The sequence below is a fragment of the Denticeps clupeoides genome, unplaced genomic scaffold (genome assembly GCF_900700375.1).
Source record: "Denticeps clupeoides unplaced genomic scaffold, fDenClu1.1, whole genome shotgun sequence".
NCBI lineage: Eukaryota > Metazoa > Chordata > Actinopteri > Clupeiformes > Denticipitidae > Denticeps > Denticeps clupeoides.
Window position 1 is genome coordinate 105,199 of NW_021630110.1, and position 27,984 is coordinate 133,182.

The 27,984-nt window shown below is 45.3% G+C and overlaps 1 protein-coding gene across 1 annotated transcript; it reads left to right on the forward strand.

Annotated features, from left to right (window-relative positions):
• LOC114783705 (guanine nucleotide-binding protein subunit alpha-12) lies at positions 1–27,982 on the forward strand. The gene is made up of 4 exons (XM_028969212.1): positions 1–663; positions 9,174–9,389; positions 24,193–24,243; positions 25,255–27,982. The coding sequence occupies exons 1-4, from the start codon at positions 346–348 to the stop codon at positions 25,822–25,824; spliced, it is 1,155 nt and encodes a 384-aa protein (XP_028825045.1). The 5' UTR covers positions 1–345; the 3' UTR covers positions 25,825–27,982.
• The last annotated feature ends 2 nt before the right edge of the window (positions 27,983–27,984 follow it).

The following is a 27,984-nucleotide window of genomic DNA, read 5'->3' on the forward strand; positions in this document are numbered from 1 at the left end:
CGGCGGTGACAGGAAAGCATGCTGGGACCCGCTCCGCTCTGGCCCGGCCGCTTTGTTAGTCGGGAACGCGGGTGGAAGTGGACAATGAGTCGCCGCGGTCGGTAGTTAAACAAGTTAAAGTTGGTGTAACTAGTTCAGCGCTTCTGGATTACGTTTCGGGGTCTGTGGATCTGTTCGCGGTGGATTATATGCCGGCCTGACTCTTGCCATTCATTTTTTTTCAACACAAAAAAAAAAAAAAACTCGGTTCTGGCGTTTGCAAAACTTTTCTTTTTATTTTTTAATTTTTTTGCCCCATGCAAAGAAGTTGTTTGTGAAAAGCCCACGACATCGGCGAATAAAAGCATGGCTGGCGTGGTGCGCACCCTCAGCCGGTGCCTGCTCCCCGCCGAGGCCAGCCAGGAGCGGGGCGGCGGGAAGGAGCGGGGCCGGGACCGGGACGGGGCCCGGGAGCGGGAGGCGCGGCGCCGCAGCCGCGAGATCGACAGCCTGCTGGCCCGGGAGAGGCGCTCCGTGCGCCGCCTGGTGAAGATCCTGCTGCTGGGCGCGGGCGAGAGCGGCAAGTCCACCTTCCTCAAGCAGATGAGGATCATCCACGGCAAGGAGTTCGACCAGAAGGCGCTGCTGGACTTCAGGGGCACCATTTTCGAAAATATCATCAAGGTGATTGTTTTAATAATTGCAAGTTTAATAACTCGCCTGTATTAGGGCTAGAAAATGCATCATTAATGCCATTTATATAGAGTGATAAATTAACAGCGACACTCCCCCTGGATCGAAGAAAAACTTAAAAATGAATCCAGAAGTCCTGATAAGGACTCGGGTGGCTGCAAATGTCTGTTAATGAATCACTACAATCTCGACTGTCACTATTTCTAACATTGCAAGTGCATATTTATTGTTCCTTTTGTCGTGTTGTTCTATATTATTTTCAGTACTTAGTGCTCTGTGTTTATCTCTTCACGCTGCCATATCTGCTGGTACTCCGGGTTTTCTGCGAATCGTCCCATCGCAGACAGTGTCGTGATGAAGGTCACTTCCGCCAACTACAACAAGCCACTCCATTGACTGCTGGGAAAAAATATGTCTATATAGCTAAACATCTACTGTACAGGCCAAAAGTTTGGACACAGCTTCTCCTTCAAAGTGTTCTCTTTATTTTCATGTTTTCAGTTATTTCACCTTTTTTTGTTAAGTACATAACTCCACACGTGTTCATTCATAGTTTTGATGCCTTCAGTGAGAATCTACCAACGTAAATGGTCATGAAAATAAAGAAAACACATTGAATGAGAAGGTGTGACCAAACTTTTGGCCTGTACTGTATATCACATTCCCAACACATTGTATGCAAATCACAGCCTATTAAAGCAATAATACCGTTATACAACATTGCTATAAGCATTCTTTAAGTGAAAGTGAAGTGATTGTCATTGTGATGCACAGCACACGGTGACACAACGAAATGTGTCCTCTGCTTTTAACCATCACCCTTGGTGAGCAGTGGGCATCGTGACAGGCGCCCAGAAGCAGTGTGTGGGGACGGTGCTTTGCTCAGTGGCAACCTTCCGATTACGGGTCAGCTTCCTTACCCCCTAGGCCACCACTGCCCCGCTTAATTCCAATGTTTAATTCATAAACACTGGAACGATTCTGTACGGCCTTACTTTCCTAGGCTCTATCATTTTAAAACTGGTATGTTACTGGTATGTTATAAAATATAGCACATGTAGTGTAGGATCCATCGTTTGGAAGAGCTCGGGCCGTTTACTGTTGTTTTTGGGCTGTAGCCGCAGGCCTCCGGGGGTGGGAAGGGTGGATCCAGGATAGCCGTTCATGTGGGTCGGATCAGGGAACAGCGTTGCCGCCGGTGCTGCGGCAATAGCAGCTGGGAGGAGTCAGCGAGGACAGCTCTGCGCGATCGCCGCGAGGATAAGAACATCCCGAGGGCCGAGATGCAGTCATGCCGCGTACCCTTACGCAATTAACGAAACAAACAATGGACACGGCGCGCCAGCCGGGCCTTGCGCAAGACAGGATTGAGCGCCTCCTCTATCCCCTGGCAGAAGAAATAAACCATTTTGCGAGCCGATAAAAGCAGCGGCGCAGTCATTCTGCGGGCCAATTAGCACAGGAGGGGTGCGGACGCGTCTGGCTCAGCGAAACGCTGCTTGTTTGGGGGTCGATTCATGCAGAAAGCGGAGTGCCAAGATGTAAGTCAGGATATGCCGGTTTTCCAGCTGAGTCGGGCTTTGGACGGCTGTAAACTATCATCTCTCACACACACACACACACACACACACACACCCACACTGGTCAGAAGTCACGCGGCCTTGTCCGTCGCGGACTCCCGTTTCCATCCAGACGCCTCCCCGATTTCCTCGCATTCAGCGCGACATTTTTAGCCGCGCCGATGGTTGTTTCACCGCCTCCACGGGCCTTCTGACAATGACCGGCTACGCGGGGTCACCGCCGGGTCATTTCCTTGTGAGCGCGTCTATTTTAGACGGCATTGTATTGAGCCACGCCGAGTCACGGTTGGTAATTAACGGGAACGGGGAGCGTCGGTGGAACGCGTGGGAAGGGGAGGGCCGCGCCGCGGCGATTTACACACACCGGCGATCCCAGTTGTGGTCACCACGTCGACACGAGCCTTCCAGCAAGGACTTTGGGTGTGCGGGTACGGGGAGGGCTTGGCCGATTAATGTCTACGTGACTAATTGGCGAAGGCTTTGTGGTGAACATTTGCTTCCGCCTCCAAACCGGCTATTTTGCGTTTAGGGTTTAATCTGCTGCTCCGGAGTGCCCCGCCCCGGTATTTCCCTGCACCAGGCCCCAACTCGCAGCCAGACGTCCAACAACCCGTGTTCTTATTCAACCTCCGTAGCGGACGTACCTGTCCAAGCTACTCCGGACGACTCCCGCGGCGAGGGCTTGGACAGTTCGTCAGGTGGGCAGTCAGCCGGTCAGGACGCGCCTTGTTTTTGGCCCCCTTTCACCAGCTCGGCAGGGCCGAGGCAGTGATCATCATCAGGTCGGCATCCGCCACGCGCCGTCCCGTGCCAAATCCGCAAGGCCGACGTAAACAGCTGGGCAGTTCGGCAAGGCCGACCTCTCTGCACATCACCACTTTATCGCCGAGTGGAAAATAGAAATGTTGCTGTGCCTGCGCTTGTGATGTCCTGCCCCGTGTGTTGAAAGGAAGGTTTGGCAAGCCTCGGATTTGGAATCGGTTCAAGGTACATCATCTTTAAATGGTGGACAGAGGAAGATCTGTGACTGTAGTGACCATGGAACAGAACATGAGATGATGAAATTGGACATAGTTCCAACTCACGTCCAAGTCCATTCTCATTTAGTTTTCTCAAAAGTAACCATTGCTCAAAAATCTTTTTCTTCTTTAAAGAAATTCTTAATACCTGTTTTGTGACATATTTTCAAGACGTCTTTTCAACGTTTTTTGGACACCCAGTGGACCAGTTGGGAGTGAAAGTTTGTGACCGAATTAGTCAAAAATATGATAATTCAAACGTAAAGTCGTTATCTGATATTGAAATTCCGTAAAATTGACGGCCACATGGCCACAACCTGCTGGCCTTCCTCGCCACGGTTCATCCTGGAGACGGTAAAGACAGCAGGTTCCTCAGCAGAGTGTGACTCCTTGGGTTCATGCTGGGCAAGACACGCATGCAATCCAGCGCTCAAAGATGCGCTTTGTTTTGGCCCCGCAGCGATTGTGATCAGATACCCAGGGTTGGCTCTGTGGACGAGCCAGGAAGCATAAAGACGGGATTGTGCGCTCCTTCATGGATGGGGTCCCAGGAGAGGTTCCCACTGCCGCTAGTCATCCTGTGCTCTGGTCACACAGTGCTCAGATTGAGGGTGAATGTTGAGGTCAACTCAGTTTTCAGCTGCGGCTTTTCCATGTCTTGTATAACTGCGTATGTATGGCACCGTGATGCATGGTTGAGCACATGTGTTCCGAGAACGAGCCTTTTCGTTGGCCCCGGACGCGATTGGAGCGATGGACGCTGTGCTTTGACTAGCCACATATATCCCGAGACCTGCTGATATAAAGCTGGCTGAATGTATACGCTGGCCATGATTTCGCAGCGCTTCGGTTTCGCCGCGTATCAAGAGGAAGCAGCAAAGAACTTAAACCCCCCCCAGCCTGACACGGCGCCCACGGCTGTTTCTCTGCAAACATGATTTAGCAGCACGCCACCCAGCACCTCATTCCATAAAGTCCAAAGAGCTGTCAGAAACGGGCTGGAGGCTTGTGATATACAGTCTGTGCAAACGGGGTCTTGCCAAAACAGACTTATTTTTTTTCGTGTGTCTCTGGGAGGTGCGGGATTGATGTTCTGTGGCTGAAAAGGGCCTGTACTCAGGTGTTGAAGGTTCACTGCCGGGGCTGTGGAGGACACCGTCGTGAGTGCAGAGGGACGTTTTGTGGCCTTGTTTGCCGAGAACTCTTGTCAAGGTCAGCCTGGAACGACTGGGCTATATGCGCTGTACAGGCCATAGCTATGGTACAACTGGTCCTTCATTCCTCGCTCTCTTGGTTTCCCCACTTTAATTTGGATGGAAAACTCTTCTGTTTCATTGTTGGAGGTACAATTATGGAGCAATGGAGTTATGGAGCAAATGAAGTTATCACTCATCTGTATCATCTGTTTTGGTTTTAATGAACATTCCATTTTCAAGAATCTGCATCTCTACCTTGAATATGTAATTATTCTGTTGTGTGGTTCAACCTCACACCTCCAAGGTTGTGAAGTTATCATGCTGACCACATGTTTGTATGGGTCTCCTCCATTTTGGGGCAGTGGTGTCATAGCGGGTAAGGAAGCGGCCCTGCACCAAGACGCCACTGAGGTGCCACCGTCCCCATACGCTGCTCCCCGGGCGCCTGTCATGGCTGCCCACTGCTGGTTGATGGTTGTTTCATTTCGTTACAGTCACTTTCACTTCACTTTCATTTTCCTCCCCCTGCCGAAAGACATGCACATTAGGTGGAGAGTGTGTCTGAATGGCGTTTGTGTGCTTCACTCCTGAAGGTGAAGAGCAGCCAATAGTAGACACTCAGAACCAGATTAGCATGACAGGAGGAACATTGGTGCATAATGACTGACTAGACGAACAGCTCTTTGACCTCCCTGTGTCATCACATTCAGCTCCGTTGCATTAGCTGTGGCAAGTCTGATATTATATGGTGATATAAAGAAATAAACTCCTTAGTGTTGATAATAAAGGTGTGAACCTCACAATACAACTCTATTATGATTTATCGATGCATCAATTATGCATCATGATGCATCCCATGGACATTTCTACATTACTTCACATAATGTTTTAGGTCAGTGAGACGGGGCCTTGTTCACATGGATGTCTGAATCAGGCGTTTTTCTGCCATTGGAACAAATCAATGTGCTTCATGACCAGCGTTCGTTCAGCAACATTTTTTGGCATCAATTTCTGCTGAAATCCTGATGAACATCAAAGAGCATCAGGCGTTAGCCAGCGTCAAGCGAGCACCGTTGAAATGCCTACCCGGTGTGGCGACGTGCTCAGACCAGGCAGCCACAGTCAACACCGGAACTATTTTTTTAACTCGAATTTTTATGCTGCTGCCAGAAAACGTCATCGCGATATAATTGATTACGTTCCGCGTCTGCGTCGCGATGCATCGATTATGAGATTAATCTCAACATCCCCGGTTGGCGACGTGATAGTAAAGAGCGGTCCCTGGTGACACAGGGCTGCTTGTTCCGACTCTCTCCAACCTCTCCTGGATTTAACCGCTTCTGTGGCCGATACTCTCCCATCGCCGCAGCTCCTGTCTGGCACAGCAACCTTTACTCTGTGTTTACTACAAGCCTGAGAAAATATCTCTGGTATTTGTTAAGGGGCTGGAATGTTTGTGAAGTGTGTGTGTGCGTATTTCCAACCAGGACGCCTTTGCTTGCCCTGGGCTCGAGAAGATAGGACGGCCACAGGAAGTGGTTAAAGGGGTGACACCGTGAGCCAGGCATTTGAACCCCGTCTTCCTGTGTGATAAATCTGAGCGCTCCTCTGCGACGGGAGGCGGGGCCCGGGGAGGTTGTTTATGGGCAAGGAGTCGTCGCTGATTTAGCTGCGGTCGCTCAGCGGCAGCTGGCTGGGCCCCGCGAGCCGTCTGCTTACTCATCACAATCGCTTCGGCCGCCTTTTCCGCCGGCGTAATTGCAGTTTCTCATGTTACCCCACACCCGGGCTTATCAGTCGAGAAGACACTCTGGGGTTCTTTGCCTCTTCTTTCATCTCATTGTACCTCTCTCGCTTTTGGCCCTTCTCTCTTGTTCTCGGCGCTTTGCAGGGACCATTTGCGAAGGAATCCATCTGTCTTCGTGGCATTAAATGGAACTTGATCCATGTTTGCGAAAGCACCAGAAATCTCATAGTTGTGGGTTTCTTGAAAAGTAAAGTGCTTTCTTTTCTTTGCTGAAGCCATTTAAAGGACACATCTTGTGAACGAGGCAGAATAACTTCAAAGTAAGTTGTCCTTCTTCATCGCTTTCCTCAGAAAATGCCAGAAATGAGCTTCCCTGGCCAAGAGGTGAGTTTTTATGTGAGCTATTTTTGGGATTGGGCCATAGCTTGGGGAGCGATTGGAAGGCCCGTGCCTGACCCCCTTCGCTGTGATAGCGCGACTAAACCGTATCCACACACACCCCGCCTCCCCCCTAACGTCTCTCGTCTGAGGAGGTTGCCCGGGAGAACGCGGAATCTGTCCTTTTCCCAGATAGGGTTCGACGGAAGTGGGTGAAAGGTCAGAGATGGATGAGTGGGCCGGGGACAGAGGGGGCGGCCTCCTGGAGACCAAACAAAGCAGAGCGAGAGAGAGAGAGAGAGAGAGTAGGAAGAGGGAGAGTGAGTCGGGGGAGGAGGAAGGCGCCCCGACTTGTGGCTGACTGCCGCGGAGCCGCACTCGTGATAAAGAGCGTTTTAACGCTGTCAGCGGGGGGAGCCCGGAGCACCAGCCGCTGTTTATTTTAGTGGGGAGCGGTCGGGCGGCCAAGAAGATGGCGGGAGGGGAGTCGGCCAGACCAATGGAACTGTACCACACTCATTTCCTGTGAAGCCCCCCCAGCCCCCCCCCTTTGTCCTGGATTTATATGTTCTGTGGCGTGGCCACAGCAAGTTATTAGAGCAATCCTTCCCACGTGCAGAGGGAATATCACACCAATCCCGGGCCCTCCGAGCCACTTCGGCTAGCGGGTGACATGGGACGGATATTTACGGAGGTTAATCAGATGAAGTGTTTACACCCTCTGAGGAGGCCCGGCGCTCCTGAGCGGCGTCCGCCTAATGCAGTGCAGCTCAGCGAACGGAGCCTCCTTTAAGGCGGGTTGAGCGGTTCTTCTTTTTCTTTTCGTTTCAGGCTGGACGCTGCTGGGTTTGACGATCGAGAGGCCGATGTTCAATTCAATTGATTTATTTCTGTTGGTTTCATGTTAGGAGGCCTAATGATATTTCCATTGTGTCTCCAGTCCCAGCTGCACGCCTCCGGGGCGAGGTGTACCCCACCACCAGAACTGCTAGTAAAGTGTGTTATGACTGGAAGTAAGAAACATCAATTAGGACCTGTGGTTTTCCCGGAATTTGCGGTGCTCCGGGCAGTCTTCTCTTGGAGACTCATCTTTCTGACTCTCCGCTGGATTTCTGCCACAGCGTGCAGAGGCATTTACGGTTACGTTCTCGGTGACAGGCAGAAAGATGTGGTGACAAAATAAAAAAGCACCAAGGTGTTTAATAATAATGTGTTCGGTGTGCTGTGCAGCCCTATTTTCTTTTTTATGTGTTGCTGCAAAAACAAATAATATTTTTCAGCTATAGCCAATGAACACAAATTCAGCCAATCAGTGGCAATTGTTTGCATTTTGCCCTTTTGCCGAATCAGCGCAACTTTTTAGCAATTTTGACGTCACGCAAACGTAATCAGTTACGCTTCCATGTTACTGAACATGCAGACATGTGCGCCAGGAACGCTGCTCATTTACCCTCAAAAATGTCCGTGGTGCACGACAGTTTCCAAGTGGTCTGCACGAAAGTGGGGGTAAACTATATTTTTCCTTTTCCTTATAATGGCTGCTGCGGCTAGGAAGATGCGCACTGGGCTTACCGTGCTGCCGTAAGGGCGTAATGATGCTGCTGTGTTGCGGTTCAACCGCATGGTGCAAAACGCCGACTGTCTATCGCCAACATCTGAACTCGAGTTTGATGTCATGTGCCAGTGACTCGTCGCAAAAAAAACAACCCCACACTCTCACATCCACGTCTCAGCAACTGGTTATACTAGACGGGTACTGCGCACCAGTTGGCTGATGCCAACATCATTCTCGCACTTCCCGTTTCTCTATTTTGTACTGCATGCCATGTTGTGGTGAAACACAAACTAAAGTCGTCAATGAGTTGCAGACGTGCGCAAATCACCCTGACGCAGTCCCACTTATTTCAGCAGTTTCACACAAAGTTATCATTAAAGTTCTTGCAAAGTCAGGAATTTTAGATCGCAACGATCACAAAAGTTTATCGCAAAAAATCCTGGAGGGGCTGTATAGGTGGGCCATTTATATGGATACACCTTAACAAACTGGGAATGGTTGGTGATATTAACATCCTGTTTGTGGCACATGAGTATATGTGAGTGGACAAACTTTTCAAGATGGGTGGTGACCATAGTGGACATTTTGAAGTTGGCCATCTTGGATCCAACTTTTGTTTTTTCCGTAGGAAGAGGGGCCATGTGACACATCAAATTTATTGGTAATTTCACAAGAAAAACAGTGGTGTGCTTGGTTTTAACTTTATTGTTTCATGAGTTATTTACAAGTCTCTGACCACTTATAAAATGTGTTCAATGTGCTGCCCATTATGTTGGATTGTCAAGGTGTACCCATTTAAATGGCCCACCCTGTGTATATATGTATATATATATATACTCCAGATTACAGTTTGTATTTGTCCCACCCTGGCGAGTGTGTAACTGATTACAATTCATTCAAGTCTGGACTTCCTGTCTGTCTGGCCAGCTGGAGGTGTGATGTGAGCCAGACAGACGTGAGTAATGGGTGTCTGATTTGTTCTGTTGTGTCTCTGTCTCTCTCTCTCTCTCTCTCTCTCATTCCCAGGGCATGAGAGTGCTGGTGGATGCCCGCGACAAGCTGGGCGTTGTCTGGCAGAACTCCGAGAACGAAAAGCACGGCATGTTTGTGATGTCGTTCGAGAGCAAGGCGGGCGTGCCGGTGGAGCCCTGCACCTTTCAGCTGTATGTGCCCGCACTGCAGGCGCTCTGGGGCGACACGGGCATACAGGAGGCCTACGGCCGCCGCAACGAGTTCCAGCTGGTGAGTTTTACCGGAGGGGGGGGGGGCTCCGAACCCGACACACCTCTTCCAGTCACGCTCCGGAGGGGAGTGACTAACAGCCTCACGTACGGCTCGACATGCTCCACTGCGAGGAGAAACCACATTATTTATCAAGGAGCATCTTGAGGTGCATGTCTGTAAACACTAGGACTGTGCAGATCATTTATATCAAAAGAAATGTTTTATTCTTTCCATGCTATGGCAATAAAAAAAAAATGCGTTTAAAAAAAGTTGGTGAGACAGTAATCCAGCTGTGGCGAAACCCACGCTTAGCAAGTGCCATTGCAATTATGGCAAGTTCAAAAATTGTCCCCCTAGTACTTTTACTAAAGTACTCTGCCACACATCAAAAACAGAGGCATCACCCTTAATGGAAAACGTGCCTGGAGTCGAGCTTTGCCAAATCTAAAATCTTCTCCGCTGAAGTCTTGGCAACCGACCGAAGTGCAGAGGAGCATAAAATAAAGCAATGAATATGCAATGCTGGCAAAAGTTGGAAATGGTTGCACCAACCATTGAGACCAAGTTCAGCGAGCCCTTAATTAGACCTTAGGAGACGAGGAAGTGGTAGCTGTGTTGGTTTATTTATGCCACAGTGCCACAGCTCGCTGCTCCCATATCTACAGGGCTTTGACAGGTTTGGGGGCTGTGCGCCGGAGTCTTCTCAATCTTTAATTAGCCCAAGCAGTGCCGGGATTTCATGAGAATTCACGGCCCTGTCACTGTAAGTCCAGATCTTTATGAATATTTAACCTTTCATGCAGTCTCACCCCTGGAAATAGGTCAGTGGCACAAATCTTCAGTGCTGGTTCCACCACGTTATGATATTTGCAGCGCTTTTGTCTATCGGATTACTTCTGGGTTTCGGTCCACTTAAAAAATCTGGTGTGACTTGTCCTTGTGACTTGACTTTACAAGAAAAGTTTGTGTTATCACAGCACCAGCCACTCCTTTGGAAAGATCTTTTGAAAGGTGGTGGCCTCTTGCATGACGGTCCCATTCCTGACTTCCCTTGGGGAAAAAAAGGTTCTGCACACAAGGCTCCATAATCGGATGTTCTGATGTCGGCTTTTGTGGTCGCATGCAGGCATTGAAGTGTCTCTGCAGAGTAAAAGCTTGTAATCTCAGCCCCGCGTTCTGTGTTGCCACGGCTGGCGGCTCTTCTATCTCCAGCCTGTTCATTGGGCCTTTTGTGAACCGCTCTGGTGGGCCATCACCCTCAGATAAGACCGTTCAGCTTTAATCTGCTTTTAAACCCAATTGAATTAGCCCCGCATCTCAGCTCGACATTTGCTGATGACTCTTGACCCTTGAAACTTTTTTTGCCAGGTTTAGATTTATTTAGAAATGTACCTAATGGACACTTATTGGTGGATGAATATGTGTAGAACCCTATTTTGTGGAATTGCATTTACTGAGAAAAATAGACTGAATTATAACACATACTTACATAACTACATACTAAACACACAAGTATCCATTTAGCATGCATGCCTTATTGTCCCATTGAACAAAGAGCGTCTGTCTGTGCAACTTACAGTTGATTTCAACCTTTAGAACTTTCTTCCCACTTTGCATGCTAATGCACTGTAATTGTGGATGTGACGTCTGCAGACTCCTGTAGAACTCGGTTCTTTCCTCTATGGGGCTCACACAAGTCCCTCGACTGCTGGCAGGGACATTATTCTGTAGAGGGGGCCAGGGTCGTAGGTTGGGTGCCCTCAGTCGTGCTTCTCATCTTTTGTCTTCCTCTGTGTGAAGGATCTTTTGTTATTGAAGTTGTACTGGCAAGGCGAGTGGGAGGATTTGACAGCGTCCTGGCTGTGACAACGCCTCTCTGGTGTCATGTCCGCTAAACGAGTCTGTATTAACTCGTACTGAACAAGGCTGTGCTTGTGTGAATATTGGCCGCAATGTGGGCCGGTTGTGATATGTCAATTTAGGATTAAGTCGACATGATATTAATATGATTTTATGATTTCTACATATAATATATTGATGACTTTTCTTTATTTTCATGACCATTTACATTTGTAACATGTAGTGCTATATGTTATATTAGTTATATGGTAACATAGTGCTTGTTATTTGGAAAAGAGCAGTAATATTGTCATCTGTTGGAATCCCAGTTAGAATTTCTTATTGGAACTGATTGGAAGCTGCACATTAGCAGAAATTGGGACATCCACGCCGTTTGAACAGTATTTTCTTTGTCATCAAATATTTAAAAATAAATGTTTTATACAATTCATAAAATGAGAATGAACAGAACTGTTTCTGACCTTACCAAAAAGTCAAATATTAACAGTATACACCTGATTTGAAATTGAGTAAGTGCACCTTGGCACCTGAGATCCAAATATTTTTTCAGTGAAAACAAAATTTGAAAATATTAAAATACACAGAACAGTGATAGATGTTAATAGCAATGACAGACCTTTCAGTAGTGATTTACAGCACCCATGGTTAAATAAAAAAAGAAAACGGACAGTCAGATGATGGTTGTTCTTTCTGTTTAACAAAGTGGACTGAGTCTGGGGAGTACATGATCCATACCCGCTGCCTGACCCGTTCTGCACATGCACAATGAGAGTGGATTCTGTGGGCTGACCAGCCAAACGGCGAAACAAGGAGACAAGCGAATCTGGAGTTACTGCTGTGGCTGTAACGCTTATTGATCAAAATGTGGAATAAATTGCAAAGTTATGCAGAATCGGGGCTATGGTGGCCTAGCGGTTAAGGAAGCGGCCCCCTAATCAGAAGGTTGCCGTTTCGAATCCCGGTCCTCCACTGAGCAAAGTACCGTCCCCACACACTGCTCGGCCTGTCATGGCTGCCCCCTGCTCAGTTAAAAGCAGAGGACACGTTTCGCTGTGTCACTGTGTGTTGTGCTGCAGTGTTTCGCAATGACGATCACTTCACTTTCGCTTTAGAATTCACAGGGTTTTATATTGTGATGGTGACCTTGTGAAGGCTGCAAGGTGAAGTGTGTGTATATAAAGCCTCCCTGTGCTTCGCTGGATTTTAAGTAGAATAAGACACGTGGCTCTGTATTCTGGCTGGGTATTAATACTGGGTATTAAAACAATTATCCACTCGATAAAGCGTTGGTGTCGCATTTCTCCAAACCCCCTGGGGATCGTCGGCCAGTAAAACAAGGCTAAAGATGGACGCGAAGAAGCGGAGGGATTTGCCGGTTTGACTCCCATGTTTCGCTCCTCTGCCGACTGGGGTGACCACCGACTGGGGTGCGCTGGCACAGGCCATGAGCAAGCAAGGGTGACCTTTCCTCCGGTGCTCCAGTCCGGCGCTCTGTGGATTTTGGCGCTTTGAAGGCTCATAGAAAGCTTCCGTTCCCTTCTTTTGTTTCACCGTATTGATATTAACCACAGAAGACAGGTGATCTGGTGATCCATGAGGTCAGACGGGCGTACGTTTTGAGCCGGAGGAGTCTGGCAGCAACGGCAGTCTTAACCTTATTGTGTTTGGAGCCAGACGCCGCTCCGCTCCGGGCCTTCGGAGGGTTAGCGGACAGGAAGTCTGCGATGCTGCGGAATGGCCGCCCTCAAAAGCCACAGTGGCCCTCGGCAGGAACGGGGCTGTTTATCCGGATGTCTCAGAAGTCCAGTACGAGAATTTACCGCAGGCCTACAACGCGCGGTTTTGGTCCATAGGCTGGGAACGGCGATAAGCCCAACTGTTCATTTCAATGCGACAAGAGAAAGGCCGTAACGAGAGCTGCAGTGCGGAGAAAAGTAAGATTCCTGCTGAGTGAACAAGTCTGGCTGATCATCACATGATGAAAAAAAAAGAAGAAACGGAACAGTGCCCTGGATGTGGACAATGAGACCACAACCATCTATCACTCTGTCACGCTGCATCTGATGCAGCAAGTCACACACACACACACACACACACACACATATATATATATATATATACATACATGCGTGTGTGTGTGTGTGAGGGAGTGATATTGACAGACTGAAAGCGAAGGCACCCGAGATAATTAATAGTTTATTAACATATGAAACCATGACTATCGCATGACTGGCTTCATGCTGTGAGCCATGTCACATGGTGTTGCTTCCATATTCCAGCTCCTCAGCAGCCGAGACGTCCCGTCCTGCAAAAACTTGCAAAACCTGTAGTCTGAGGTGCATTTTATATTTCCTTTTTTATTATTATTATTTTTTTTTTATGGCATTCCCCCTGTTCCATGACGCTCCACTGAACCGATAACAGTTATCACATTGGCCCTCAAGAAGTTAAATAAAAGTGCTGATATGTGATTAGCTTATTTTGCTACGTAGACACGCTGTGATCCACATACACACAATCTCTCTCTCTCTCTCTCTCTCACCCCGTGGTGTTCGCGCTTCTCTCCACCTCGCCCGATTGCTCGAGTTTCCAAGATATTCTAGTCATCAGTGAGCCGCCTTCAACATGCGGGAGCCTCCAAGGGTAATATGTGCGATCTAATATGTTTGACTTGCCTGGCCGTGGACGCCTTCGCCGGGTCGGTCCGTCAGGACGTTGTCTCGATGCTTCGCTTGAAAAGATGAAGCTCCTGCCAGGGTGCTCGGCGCCGCAGCACAGAGGAGAGCGGGGGCCTGGCCGTAGTTTGTTTGTGTGGCGTCTTGGCTCGGCTACTGCGAGAGCGCCGGGCCAGACCTCCTCCCGCCTTTTGCCACTGAGTGTTTCTGTCTATTTGGCAACGTCAACGCGGCCCTTGCGGAGCAATTTCGGAGGTCGCATCACAGGACGCGGGTTGATGCTTCTGCGGTCACTAGGTTTCAGTCGAACCACATTATTTTTGGGATATGATGCCGTTCCTCGTTAATTTCCAGCGGTAATGAGGGTTTTTTTGAGACGAACATGTTGCTTTTTGCCTCTTTTGATGGTCAGTCCCTTTCCTGGTAAACATGGTTATGCAGGCCCAGACCTTCAGCTGTGAAGGCAGGAATACGCTCTGGTCTCCGGCCAGGAAAAGCATCCGAACAGAGGGGGGGGGAGTAGCCGCTCTGGTCTTCTGCGACAGTCCAGAGAGGCCCGTCCTCTCCACAAAAACCGTAAAAGAGCAAGCGAGCTTTCCTTTTCCCTGCGATAATGTGGTAAATGTGGAAGCATTTTTACCCCCCAACCCGTTCTTCTGGAATTAGTCTTATTCCTAAAAGTGTTATTTCCCAATGGCCCATGAACTTTAATGGGCAAGTTCACCACAGTGCCTGGACGTCAGCCAGTGGCCCGGAAGGAGATTTTGGCACCACTGGGATGGTCGCGAGTTTCCCTGGAGAACGGTTTTCCACTGTTAAAGAGGTGCTAGTTTGGCACAAGAAACGGTTCCACTGCACGGATGGGAAGGATAGAGTAGCAGTCCAGCGTGCCATTCATGACGTCCAAAAGCTCATCTGCTTATGTCCAGCTGGGCTTGGCGGTGCTGCTGGTGCCTGCTCCGTTGACCCCGACCTGTGCGGAGAGGTGGATGCTCTTCAGAGAGACGGTCCAAAGTAAACAATGTGAAATCTATCCAGAGGAAGGGTGTGTGTTTTTGGGGAACGCTGGTCTAACAGCAGAACATGAGACCCGCAGAGGTTCCTTGCCAATAAGCTGCACAGTTCGAAGCTTGGACCCCAGGGACGGCTTCATCTCTGGTCCACTACAAGGTGGACAAGCGCTAGAATTAACGGCCGAGTGAAATCACTTATCTCCTGAGATAAAGGGAGAAAGTTCTAAGAATGTCGAGGAGTAGCCGTCAGTGAATTCTTTGTTTGGGAGTCATGACTAATGTTTGCGTGCTCCTGAGCTCACTGCCGGGCCCTTGACGGCCTCCACCTCCTCTGCTTTATTTCTCGGGGATTCCGAGGCACGGGGAGGCACCGCTTCTCCAGAGCTCCATGCTCTAACGGGATTTTCTCCTTTTGGACCGTGCTCTCTGAGGCTGTGGCTAGAGTTTTTGTCAAACACGGCCAACTGCTCGATGGAGCTGCTGGTTTTAACTCGCTCTGTAATTAGAGGAAATCCATTTTACAGTGTACATAATAAACAAGGAAACTGGTGCAATAGCTCATTTTGGGCTCTGCAGATGGTGCTGAGTAAAAATAAGAGGACAATGCCTTCTTTCAATCTTTCTTTATTTATTTGTCACAGCCTGTCTCCAATGTAAATATTGTCCCATTGTCACGGCACAGCCACTCTGTCAGCATCACCAGGCCACAGAGTGGGACCACGCTCCTCCCCGGAAAGCCTGTAGACCTGCTACAGCAGCCAAGCCTTCACTTCCCGGGCCAGGGGATTTGAGGGCCATTATGCATTAAAAATGGATCCAGAGCTCAAAATGTGTGAGAAACAGTAGAGGGGCATCCCTCTTTTCTCTTTGTTGTTTCGCCATGGTTGTCTGGTCATTGTTTGTTTGGTTCCACGCACCCCTCACGGCTAATGTCCTGTTCTAAGTGATCTTCTCAATAGGACAACAGAACAACAGAGTGTAACAGAAGGCTTGAGGAGTATGAATTGCAATCTCACCGTCATATTGTCTGACTTATGTACAGAATCTACAACATAGTGAATAAAAAGATTGTATTCATAGTTGGGGGTCCTAGCCAACCAGAACTGATCACCTCATCGATGGTAACATGGAAGCACGTTGTTAGTCCCTCTGGATAATGGCGTCTGCCAAATGTCTTAAATGTAAATGTTGACAGATCTCAACTTTGGGTCAATGTGAAGTGAAGTGATTGTCACATGTGATACACAGCAGCACAGCACACGGTGCACACAGTGAAATTTGCGGGGCCGCTTACTTAACCACTAGGCCACCACTGCCCCCTAGCACCCCAGCACCATTAACTAAACACAAAGTAAAGGAATTTCTTTTGGAAGTACGATGCCCATCTCTCCAACGTGTAGAATCTGGGAACACCGAAGTTTGTATGTCATCTTTATATTGGCTCTTCCTTTCTTTTGTGACATGTCTTGTGCTACCAGTATTAGGCAGATTTGTTTCTAGCAGGGTTGTGTAGTGATGTTGCTGGACAAATGAATCACTGAATCATTCCTAATTTTTCTTCTCGGAATTCTTTTTGTTGATCCTATCACATACCTTAAACCAATACTCTGTGGTCACTCACTGGCTGTGCCGTGTGATTTCCCATCATTCATCTGTATTTGTTATTCTAGTACTATGTCTTTTCTGTGGACTTTGAAGTTATTGTTCACCCCCGTCGGGGCCGTTGAGTGATAAATAGCCATTTGTGCATTTCTGCTGGTTACAGCCATTACTTCCAGAGACCAATTCAACAAACCCACTGTAATTCTCTACAGTTAAAGATATGGAACCATCGCTTTTATTCCGCAGTGCTGTTGGCCATCGTAAACGATGACTGTAAAACGTTGTTTATGTTCTTATTGGATTAGAATTAGCCCTTGCCCTGTATGGGATAAGTTCTCATTGCTCCGCTGCCACCGAGTGATGGACGCGACCGCAGTCTAAACTCCTGTTTCGTATTATTTTCTTTTAATGCGTGCCCAAACAAACCTACACCACAGTAAAGTTCAGGCTTCAGTCAAGCCACCTTTGGTTTGCTCTGCTCTGTTTGTCTTGGTCGCCTCGCGCTTCATTTTTATTAAAAGCTATTTGTTGTATTTGGGTATTAGCAGCGACTTCTCTGTCCAACTTTTCATGTACATACACCACTGTTCAAAAGTTTAGGGTCATTTTGAAATTTTTATTTTTATCCCCTGAAAGGGGGTTTTGGACAGAAAAACAAACGCAGCATTCCACTTCACCTCAAGACTAATTGTTGCTGATAAAGTTCCCCTCTCCGTGTGTGCAGATATTCCATCATTAACAGCCGTTTCCAGCTACCAGAGTCACGTACCACATGAACAATGTCTGGAGTTTTAACTGGTTTGATGCATTTTGTTTCCTATTAAAAGATGAGGACATTTCTAACAAAGAGAGGTTTAGAGCTCCGTATGGTTTTATTCCGTGAATACTGACTGTTCACTGTACATATTTAATGTGAAGAGGAACTACAGGGCAGCACGAAACATGACAACATGACGGAAACGCTTCTCCTTTGAACGGTTGCGCTGATCACGCAGCCAACCACGTCCATAGGCGGGGCCACAACTTCACCAACGCCGGAAGGACGCGTTCCGCACGTGACAGTCCTGCATACAAACAGAAGACAGACAATCAGACCCTCCCAGCAAAGAAAAAAATATATATTACAGTCTCATAGACATCATTTCATGTCTCCCTAAATGCATATGCTGTTTGTGAAAGAATGAAGACTTGTATGAATATAAACATGATTTAATGGTCAAATATGATTAGTTGTTGTAATACAATTGGCAGCAATACATTAACAACATTAGATCTTTTAATGCTTTATGTACGTTGAGATATTGATGTATCTATACCATCATGTAATAATGTGTAGCATATCCTGAAATTGACATGCCAAAGTTTTATGTTGATTGTAATGAAAATGAGTTGGGACTAAAATGGTCTTCCAATACCACCAATGTTCATGGCATCTATCTGACTGAATGTTGTTTTATTCCTCCCATAATTGTTTGCTGTATCCATTTTCCCATCATGCTTGTGTCCCGCTGATGACATTGCTGGGCTCAGCAGATGCGCGGCGCTTCCTCTGTATAATTGGACTAAGAGAGTGTAATGACTTGTGACTCTGGGACTGACGCCGGAGAGCTCAGCCCATATTTCTCACTCTGCCCTGTCGTCCATCATTTGCTATCTGCAGACATATTCTGTCAGGGGCGATAAATCTGCACTCCTCTTGGATGAGAGCAGATGGCCCCCTCCTCTCGCTTGTCTCTCATACATAAGCCGTACCTATTCCGGGCCCCTGCAGACCAACTGGTCACTCGAAAGCTGTCAGCGTAGCTTTATGGTTCTTATCGGCCCATCACAATAAGGCATATTGCTTGGCTTCTGTCTGTATAAGGAACTTGCCATTGCTTAATCACATGTACAAATTCATTAATCCTTAGGGAGACAAGAAAAAATCAGTTTTAAAATCGGGTTGTATAATTTAAGTAACGTGAATGCTGTAAATCCAGAAAGGATGACAGGGCTGCAATGCATAAAAAGGAAAAGTCGTGATTGCAGAGTGAAACTCAATGTTATCATCTATATACCAAGGCAACAAATACATCAATTACCATTATAGCAACTGTATGCATATATGTTTTATTCATATATGTTGTCACTCCGGAACAACTGAAATCATTTATGCTATAATTATTTGATTGATTGAGACCCTATGGGCATTCCAAAACCATTATAGTTTTTACTGAATATTTCACTTCGCGAGGCACTCCAACAGATGATACTTCTCAGATTTTTATATAAAAATAAATACACATTTGTCAACCACAAATCAAAAGGGTTTTTAAACACTGTATTTATCTGTTCCATACAGACAAAAATGAATTTAGGCTCATAAATTTTAACTGAGGCATTTTCTTGAATTACCAAAGACAGCCATAACAACGGTCTGCCTCTGCTGGATTCATTCAACAAATGTGATAATGTGCAATGTCAGATTATATAGTATGAAATGAAATTACTTGATATTGCCATACTGTGTATAACTCCAGTTAATAAACCTCATAATTGAAAGCTCCCACCTAAAAGCTTTGTTTCATATTGCTTCATAAATATTTGCTCGTTTCCTTTTCCATGGCACCGCTTCTCTAACCTCACTTGTTTTCCAGGTCTGCCTAGAGTGCATTCCCTTCAGCTGCCTCCCTCAGGCAGAGGAGATAAGATGGGAAGAGTGTGTGTGTGTGTGAGAGAGAGAGAGAGATACGTTACATAGCCCCATTAATTTAAATAATCCTCCTAAAACACTGTAGTGATTGTGAAGAGGGCGTCTGAGCTCATGTTCTTGTCTCTTGGCCTGATATCATGTCTTTGTGGGGACTCACATTTGAAGTGAATAACGTTCATTTTCTGGATCCAATGGCGCATGTAGGGATATTTTATGAAGCAATAGTAAACTGATGTGTTATAAACTGAGAGTGGATATGAGCATTTCGATGCGAACAACAACCGAGTCTACAGAGAGCGCCAGAACTAACCCATCAGTGTTGTAAATCATGTCTGATCCAGCTCATAACAGGATCTGCTGGGACTTTCATAGGACTTTGTAAGGACATTTGTAAGACGAGCACACTTTATAGTAGATGGCTCAGAAGGTCCATGGCCTCTGAGTGTGAAATGTGGGCAGTGTGCTGTCAGTTTATGCCCTGTATTGCACTATCCCCTCGCCATTGAGCATGATGCCAAACTACTCATATCAATCCTCATTTTACTATCTTTGTCCCTGTTCATTTTTAATGTTGCCTGTCTCCGGGACTGAAATGAACTTCCTCTATTTTGTACCCACAGTTGGTAAAGAAAAGCATAATAAGATCGCCCTCTCAGTGCAGGTGAAATGCTGGATGTTCAGTTACAGTAACGTCAGCATTGAACTACACAAGTAATGTTGCAATCCTGATATATTCCTCCTCCATCTTATCATACTGTCAGATTATGGTATAGACTATGGTATAAGTTAGGTTTCATTAAACTTTATTGTCACTGCACATCTTTTAATTTTTTTTTTTTTATGCACAAGCCTATGAAACGCTTATATTTGGAATCCAGTTAGTACATATATTACTAATTTATTTATTTATTTATTTTAATTTACAATTATTTCCTTTCAAAATGTGATTTTACTTTGTGACTCACTGTGCATGTGACAGGAGTTGCTGAGTGATTAAACAGCAACTTTGTTCAGAGGTCAGACCATGTGATCAACTATGACTATCACGCTTCCACGTGTCATGATTGATTATTGCTTCAGAAAATGTGTAGATTAGTCAATAATATCTACTTATGTGAGAACTACCTTGGTATGACTGATAAACCTCTACACCTATAGACTCAGTCCAATGACTTACTGAGTTTAGCTTCCAAGCTTGGCGTCACGGTGTAATATAGGTGGCAAGTCATGCTCCACAGCCATTTTATTGAATGTATATGTAAGATGCTGATTATCACCCTGCTTACTTTTGTAATGAAATGTCTCAGTGGATATTTATCATATTTTTGGAATGTGAAAGCGAACTGATTGTCATTGTGAAACACTGCTGCACAGCATCACCCTTACCATCACCTTGGTGAGCAGTGGGCAGCCATGGAAGGCGTCCCGGGAGCAGTGTGTGGGGACGGTGCTTCGCTCAGTGGCACCTTGGCGGCTCGGGATTCGAACCGGCAACCGCTTCCTTAACCGCTAGGCCACCACTGCCCCAATGCTTTAATATTGGCTTTTCATGACTGCGTTTAAACTTTGATCCTGATGCGAAAAGTAGCTGGGAATACATATTCACCTCAGTCTTTTTTAACAATGTATTTATTGATAATGTGTGATTTAAAATGTGGATTTTCCATTTAAATTCTCCTTCAAACCGTCTGTGTTGAAATTCTAAATACAGGCGGGGCTGAGCGGAGATTCTGTTGCCTCAGAAACAAAAACATTTTTATATGAAATTGGATGTAATATATTTATTATATGATGTATAGCTTATGATTATAGATTGTATAGCTTATGACTACTTGCTGTATATGACCTTTAGCTGTTCCAGATATCTTTTTAAGCAATTCCCAGTCTGTAAACCATCCACATAGTTCCTAAGAAAAGAACATAATATCCCAGTTACGAGAAGCGTTTTCTAAAAGTCAACAGAAAATCATCATGTTTTTGTGTCTATTTTGGGCAGAATTCAAATTCTTGGAAGTGCCCCTTTGCCTGTGATCACTGCTCAAGATTCCTTTAATTGGTTGTGATGTGCCGGGTTGGGGAACGGGCTGCAGCGATGCAGATCTCATCTGGGAAGGGAAGGTCATGACGTTTTCTTCTTCAGAGATGGGCCCTCTGCTCAGCGTAATGGCTGATTACGGGTATACCCGGGGGCGCTGCGGCGCGCACTGTGTCACAGGCTGTACCTCAGGCCCACTGCGCCGTTCTTTCCCACACTGTCAGGCCCGGAGCAAAGAGGGGGTTCGAGTGGGCTGGTCTTTTGGGGGGTGGTGCGTGCACCACTGGGTCGTGGTGAGTCAAGGGGCCTTGTTCGGTGCCAGACCCCTCAGCAACGGCGTCAGAGAATTTGGCCGGGGAAGCAGCTGTGGTTTCCAGTGTTTAGCGGCCTGAATGTCCGACAGAATGCCAAAATGGCGGCGTTTTATTATTGCAAGAGAGGAAGGAATGTTTGTCTTCCATCCACGTGTTTCAAGGAGGGATTGATAAAAGCCACAGGCAAAAGCTATCAGATATCTGCTTGATTTCCTGGCTGTGTTACACTAGGCAGTGATGGGATGTGTGTGTGTGTGTGTGTGTGTGTGTGTGTGTAATGGAGTAAAGCAGAGCTGCGCTGCTAATCCCCTGTTTTCACACACAGCTGTTTCCTGTTGGGAGTATTGGCCAGGCCAGAGGCCCATGTCAAACACACACACACACACACACACACACACACACACACACAATACGAAAGAACGAAGCAGCCAGTCAGTCAGTCAGTCATCCAGTCTGTCCCTCTCTCTCAGACACACACCCACACGCACAAACCAAGGCCACGCTGCCATTTCCGGAGAGCTGATGTCTTCACTCTCCCAGCAGCCTCGGCGGAGCCTGAGGTATCGGGCCAGAAATGCCTCCATTAGCAGACCGGGCCCAGTAAACAGCTCCCGTAATTAACCAGACTGAGTGACAGACCGACTCCGGGTTAATACACATTTTAAGTGTAAAATTGAGATTGGCCCGAGGCGGATCATATGTTTCTGTGTTGAATTATTTGTTGGCAGAATATTGTTATCTGGTCTTTAATCCTCGGCTCAAATGGATTAATCTGCTACACAACTCATTGTGTTGCTGACACAGTTTCGCAGTGTGATATATAATGATATGAAATAAAAATGGTCACAGTGTTCTGTTCTGTGGTTGTAATATTTGAGTAAGATTAACTGCCCTCCCCTCAACTCTGCTCCATTCTTTATTGTCTTTGATCTGTAATCAATGACATTTTTTAATATATATATTATGGAGAAGGGGTCAGTGGTGAGGACATTGTTTGCCTAGCAGTTTTTTGAAGAACGTGTATAGTGAGATATAATATTGTAGTCAGATTGTATTTGCTCAGGCTCATTATGGTTCATGTTTGTTGGGATATTTGAAAAACCAATCCATTTAAAGATTACATATACTACCAGTCAAAAGTTTAGACAGACCTACTCATTTATGAGACTTACATTTTTTTACATTATGGAACGATTCTCTGGAAAATGACACCAAAATGCAAAAAAAAAAAAAAATCTGTGATATTTATATTTTTACTTGTCCTAATATTTAAGATGAGTACCCATATAATGTGGAATGTCATTTCATTTCAATGTACTTAAAAAAAAAAGTAAGATTGTGTTACCTCTTGCAATGTAAACTTTTTACTTATTTGACTGAAATTTAAAGTAAATTATCAGTTCAGTTTATATATATATTATAATGAATAGTGCATCGGACTTAAATAAAATATTCATAAAATGCACCACATTTTGACACTTAGTACTGGCTATCACAGGGGTGGGCAAACGTTTAAGCTCAGGGGCCACATTGACTTTTAAAATTTGTTAGACGGACCGGGCCAGATGTAGACACAAAAAAGCCATTACAGTGTTAATATTTACATTGACTTTTGGTGGGAACTGTGTTGCTTATCAGCCTTCACTTCGGAGTAAGACTTGCTAGACGAAAAAGAAAAGGAAATGAGCGGGTTGGATGTAAATAGTTGAATGTTGCATGTTGAGATGGGGGTTAAACGCAGTTTAGTAAAGGTCTCCGTTGCGTTGTGCCACAGAGTAAGAGAAAAAAAAATGGCTGTATTGTACTATTGACTTCACATGGCAAGTTTTCAAACTGCTTTTGTCATAACTTTATATTGAACTACTCATTAATAAGGCACAACAAGTGCTACATACATGTCACACTTGTTCACTAGATATGGGGATAAAGTAACTTGTGTTATCAAAATGTCCCGTGCGTGACGTAGAGAATCGTCCTTTAGAGAAAAAAACTGAAGACAGGACTCACTTGAGGAAAGCAGTCATGGCTATCTTGAATGTCACACTGAAGGTATTACATAAAAAAATAATTTTAAATGTTTTTAGATTACATATATAAACCATCAGTATACATTAGAATATATAGAAACTATATCATTGAAATGTAAATGACATTTCCCACATAGACACAGAATAAGACACAGAATGTTAATAAAAAGATTTCCTTTGTTTCCATGTGTTGGAAACAAAGGAACGTATCCATTTGTCATAAAACATAATCACACTGTCTTCATTTTGTGAGACAATTATCCCTTAGATTAGATTGTACAGAGTAGAGCATTGTAATGGAGCACAGCGAAATTTTCCAAAATAAGCACATCCTGTTAACTCCAGACTTTCCATTCCTCATTTAAAAGGGACTGTGTAGACCTGTCCTCTGCCTCAAAACACATTATACAGAGTGGAGTATGGTGCCTTTTTCAGTCTTCTGCTTCCCTTTATTAATAAAATAACCAGTTCCCATAAATGTCATGATGTCTGAAGTTGAAACCGCAGTGTGATGGTCTGTAGTCAAAGCTCAGTGTCTTGGCTGCAGTTCTGCTGGGTTTGACAGTGACAGTCTAATCTATTTATGTGGTGGCTCTTTTGCAGAGTGAATCAGTGAAGTATTTCCTGGACAACTTGGACCGTATTGGACAGCTGGTGAGTACATTGTGTGTAATACAGTTGAAACGAGATATATATATATATATATACATACAAAAAAACAATTTTTCTTTACTGTTTGATGTATTTAAATCTAATTGCTCCATTTAATCCATGCAGGTAATACCTTATTAAAAAGGGAGCATTGTGCATAGTGCAGATTCCTTGTGATTTAAGGGATTCAAAACTATTAATGTAATTTATTATTAGTGTATTTATGAAAAAAAAAAAAAATTCATACAACCCTGAGTTATAGTTTTTATTTTATTTTTTTATGGGTGAGTCTTTGTGATGCAAGTTCAGCTGGAGACACTGTAATTATCCATAGGCAAAACTATATAATTTAACAATGCTTCGATGCTTCTGCCTTCAAACTACACGGTCCACCAAGGCCAGATTACAGCCTGTTAATTGCAACATACCTTTGCAGTGTTCATTAATTAGTTTAATTAGCCGTTCTGTAAATCAAACGCACTACAAATCATTATTACTATGCTCTCGTTTTGAGAAGTGTGGTGTAGCTTTATTAATTCATGAAACAAATCCTGACATGACCTTGGCGTCCTCAGTGGTAGATACGGGCATGCTAGTCATCATGAAGCTGATGTTGCTGCAGGGTTGCCAAAAGCAAAATGAGGGGAAGAACGGCCAGTTTTTTTTTTTTTGGATGTTATGTTTTTGGTGCACTCTGCTGCTTGGAAACTGAGTATGTAGACAAAAAAAAAACAAGAACTGGTTTGAGAGGATTCTTTTTAATGGAAATGACATGACACCACAACATCTCACCTTTCACATGGGGTGGCAGGTTCTCATAAAATCTGATGTTTTTGTGGCATCTGATTTGCACTGACCTCAGTGTGGGTAGACTGCTGGGGTCTCTGAAATTTTTGCCAAGACCAGATGTTTTCAGTCTCCAAAGTCCAGAAGCTGAAATTCTGTACATCCTCCGAAGACACTACTTCCACAGTTAGGAAATGTTTTAATGGACTTCTTTCATTTTTATTTCAGAACTATGTTCCATCCAGACAGGACATTCTCTTGGCCAGGAAGGCAACCAAGGGCATCGTGGAGCATGACTTTGTCATCAAGAAGATCCCATTCAAGATGGTGGACGTCGGAGGTCAGCGCTCTCAGAGGCAGAAATGGTTCCAGTGCTTTGATGGCATCACATCCATCCTCTTCATGGTCTCCTCCAGTGAATACGACCAGGTGCTGATGGAGGACCGATGCACCAATCGTCTGGTGGAGTCCATGAACATCTTTGAAACCATAGTCAACAACAAGCTCTTCTCCAATGTCTCAATCATTCTCTTCCTCAACAAAATGGACCTACTGGTGGAGAAGGTGGGCAAGGTGAACATCCGCAAGCATTTCTCTGACTTTCGTGGAGATCCCCACCGGGTGGAGGACGTCCAGACCTACCTGGTGCAGTGCTTCAATCGAAAGCGCAGGAACCGCAGCAAACCGCTCTTCCACCACTTCACCACCGCCATCGACACAGAAAACATCCGCTTCGTCTTCCATGCCGTCAAGGACACGATCCTGCAGGAGAACCTCAGGGACATCATGCTGCAGTGAGGACATGAAGATGGTATCTCTCCAGCCTGCCCATGGTTGCACTGATATTTCACAGACACGAACACTAAACACTTCATGTTATATATGGAGTGGGCTGTGGGCTTTATAGCGTTCTGATGGACCTTCGAGAGCTTTGAGAACATTTTGGTTTTATAGTCCTAATCATATGAAAGAAGTCTCTAGTGATTTTTATAATTGTTCATAATATTTTATGGTATTTTGGACTGGATTAATGGAATTGCCCCCCCAATGTGTGTGTGTGTGTGTGTGTGTGTGCATATTATGTGTTATTCCTATGGAAGAAGCCATTTTACCTTCCACTGTTTTGACTGATGAAACAAAATAATGAGAAATGGTGTTACAGAATGGTGTTAATTATGAATAAATCCGTGTGTGGGACATGTTCCTGTACACCTCATCATGTGGCCTTACAGTAATAAATACATACATGAGCTGGCTAGAAAGATTGTCCAGCACCTTCCCAGCCAGCAGATTCCACTTCATTCTCATAACATGGCAGAACCACTTTTCTTCCTTTGCACTTGACGTGATTATAGTAAGCGTGCCCCATAGACTAATAATTTTTGTGAGTGTTTATATAAATAGTGAAGTAAATATATGTAAGTGTACATTTGTATATATCTCATTCAATACTAACCCTCACTAACCCTCTTTTTTACCAAGAGGACACAACAGAAGCAACTTCCAGAATGATTAGAATGATTAGAGCGATTCATTGATTTAATAGTCATCTGGATTAATCGACCAGCTTGACTAGTAGCTCAGATGTTGTTTTTTTGGTTTTTTTTTTTTCTTTTTCACTGAGAGAGAGACAGAGATGTCAAGAGAGCAACGCCTGTGGTTTGGAATTTGTCGTGAAGAAATCCAGAATATCCCTTCAAAGAGCTTTTCTGACTTGCTGTTGCAGAGAACATTCCATGTAAGCATTTTTCTTTCTTCCAGACTTTGTAAGATTGAATTGAAACCTTCCACACTGGCTATTTATAATTTACTTTTTTTTTTTTTTTTGAATGTGGATTGCAAAAATATCTGGCAACTTTTAACCTCTGTACATTACCACGCAGGGATTTTGTGTGTGTATTTAAAAAAAGAATTTTGTGGTCACAAGTGTTTTGTTGGAAGTGGCACATATCTCCATAGGCAGGTCAGTGTTGATTTACGGAGCTTTATCACTGATTTTTTTCACCCAATCACCACTAAAAACGTATACGGCAGAGATACCCTTACGCCTCTGAATGACTTCACTGCACTGCATTGGATATTTCTTAGTTTTCTTTAAGAGGGTAGCATTTCCAATACACCTAATGTTCTTTCCTTGGGGATTCTTGGGAGAAATGTTCTGGAAGGGGCCAATTAGTCCAAGGCAGGTTTCTATATTGATGCTTTTTTTTTTGCAGGACATTAGTTTATTTCAGTGACAGTGGAGCACTAGACATGACGTCATGAGTGATTTGAGAGAAATTTCAGTTTTTTAAAGAGCTGTCAATTCCCAGAGGTGTACAATGATGCCAAAGGGTCTTTGATGTATGATGTTTATCCCCCTTGTCTCTTTACTTTTGGTCCACAACTTTGTCATTACAAATTACTTATTACTGTATGGCCTGAGGCCAGAATACTGTTTTTAGTTCATACTGTTAGTTCATTTTTTTTTTGAAAGCGGATAACTCTGTGTACTGAACATGTCAGCTAAAGCTGTTTAATGTACAAAGCAGGGCCCTGCGACGCTCCTGCAGTCCTGCCCTTTTTTCCCCCCCTGCCTGTGGGAGGAGCTCAGCAGGCCTGTTTTTAGTCTCCCAGACTCTTCCTTGCCCTATGGACCAAATGCGATTGGCATCGACTTGTGCGAGCTGCTTCGGTAGTCGCGGTAGAACTCCACACCGTGACGTGGTGTGTAAAAGACTGCCCTGAAGTGGCCGAGGACTCTACTGTGAAGATCTGCAGCCGTTGTCTCGTTCCGACTAGGCCTGTCTGGCAATCGGAGGGTATCTGTGACTACGCCGGCCCTGCGGTGCTTTTAGAGAGCATAATGCGCGGAGGCAGCGTGGCAGCTGCGGCACTCGGCTCCATAATGGTGTTGACTCGGACTGTTTAATGTGGAAATGTGTTTTAATACTTCATTAATTCCCCATCACTCAGAGG

What these genes read in the sequence shown, in the direction of transcription:
- LOC114783705 (XM_028969212.1), top strand. Translation starts at nt 346, where the DNA reads ATGGCTGGCGTGGTGCGCACCCTCAGCCGGTGCCTGCTCCCCGCCGAG. An exon ending in TTTTCGAAAATATCATCAAG is followed by an intron (nt 664 to 9,173) that starts GTGATTGTTTTA and finishes TCTCATTCCCAG; the next exon opens with GGCATGAGAGTGCTGGTGGA. An exon ending in GCCGCAACGAGTTCCAGCTG is followed by an intron (nt 9,390 to 24,192) that starts GTGAGTTTTACC and finishes GCTCTTTTGCAG; the next exon opens with AGTGAATCAGTGAAGTATTT.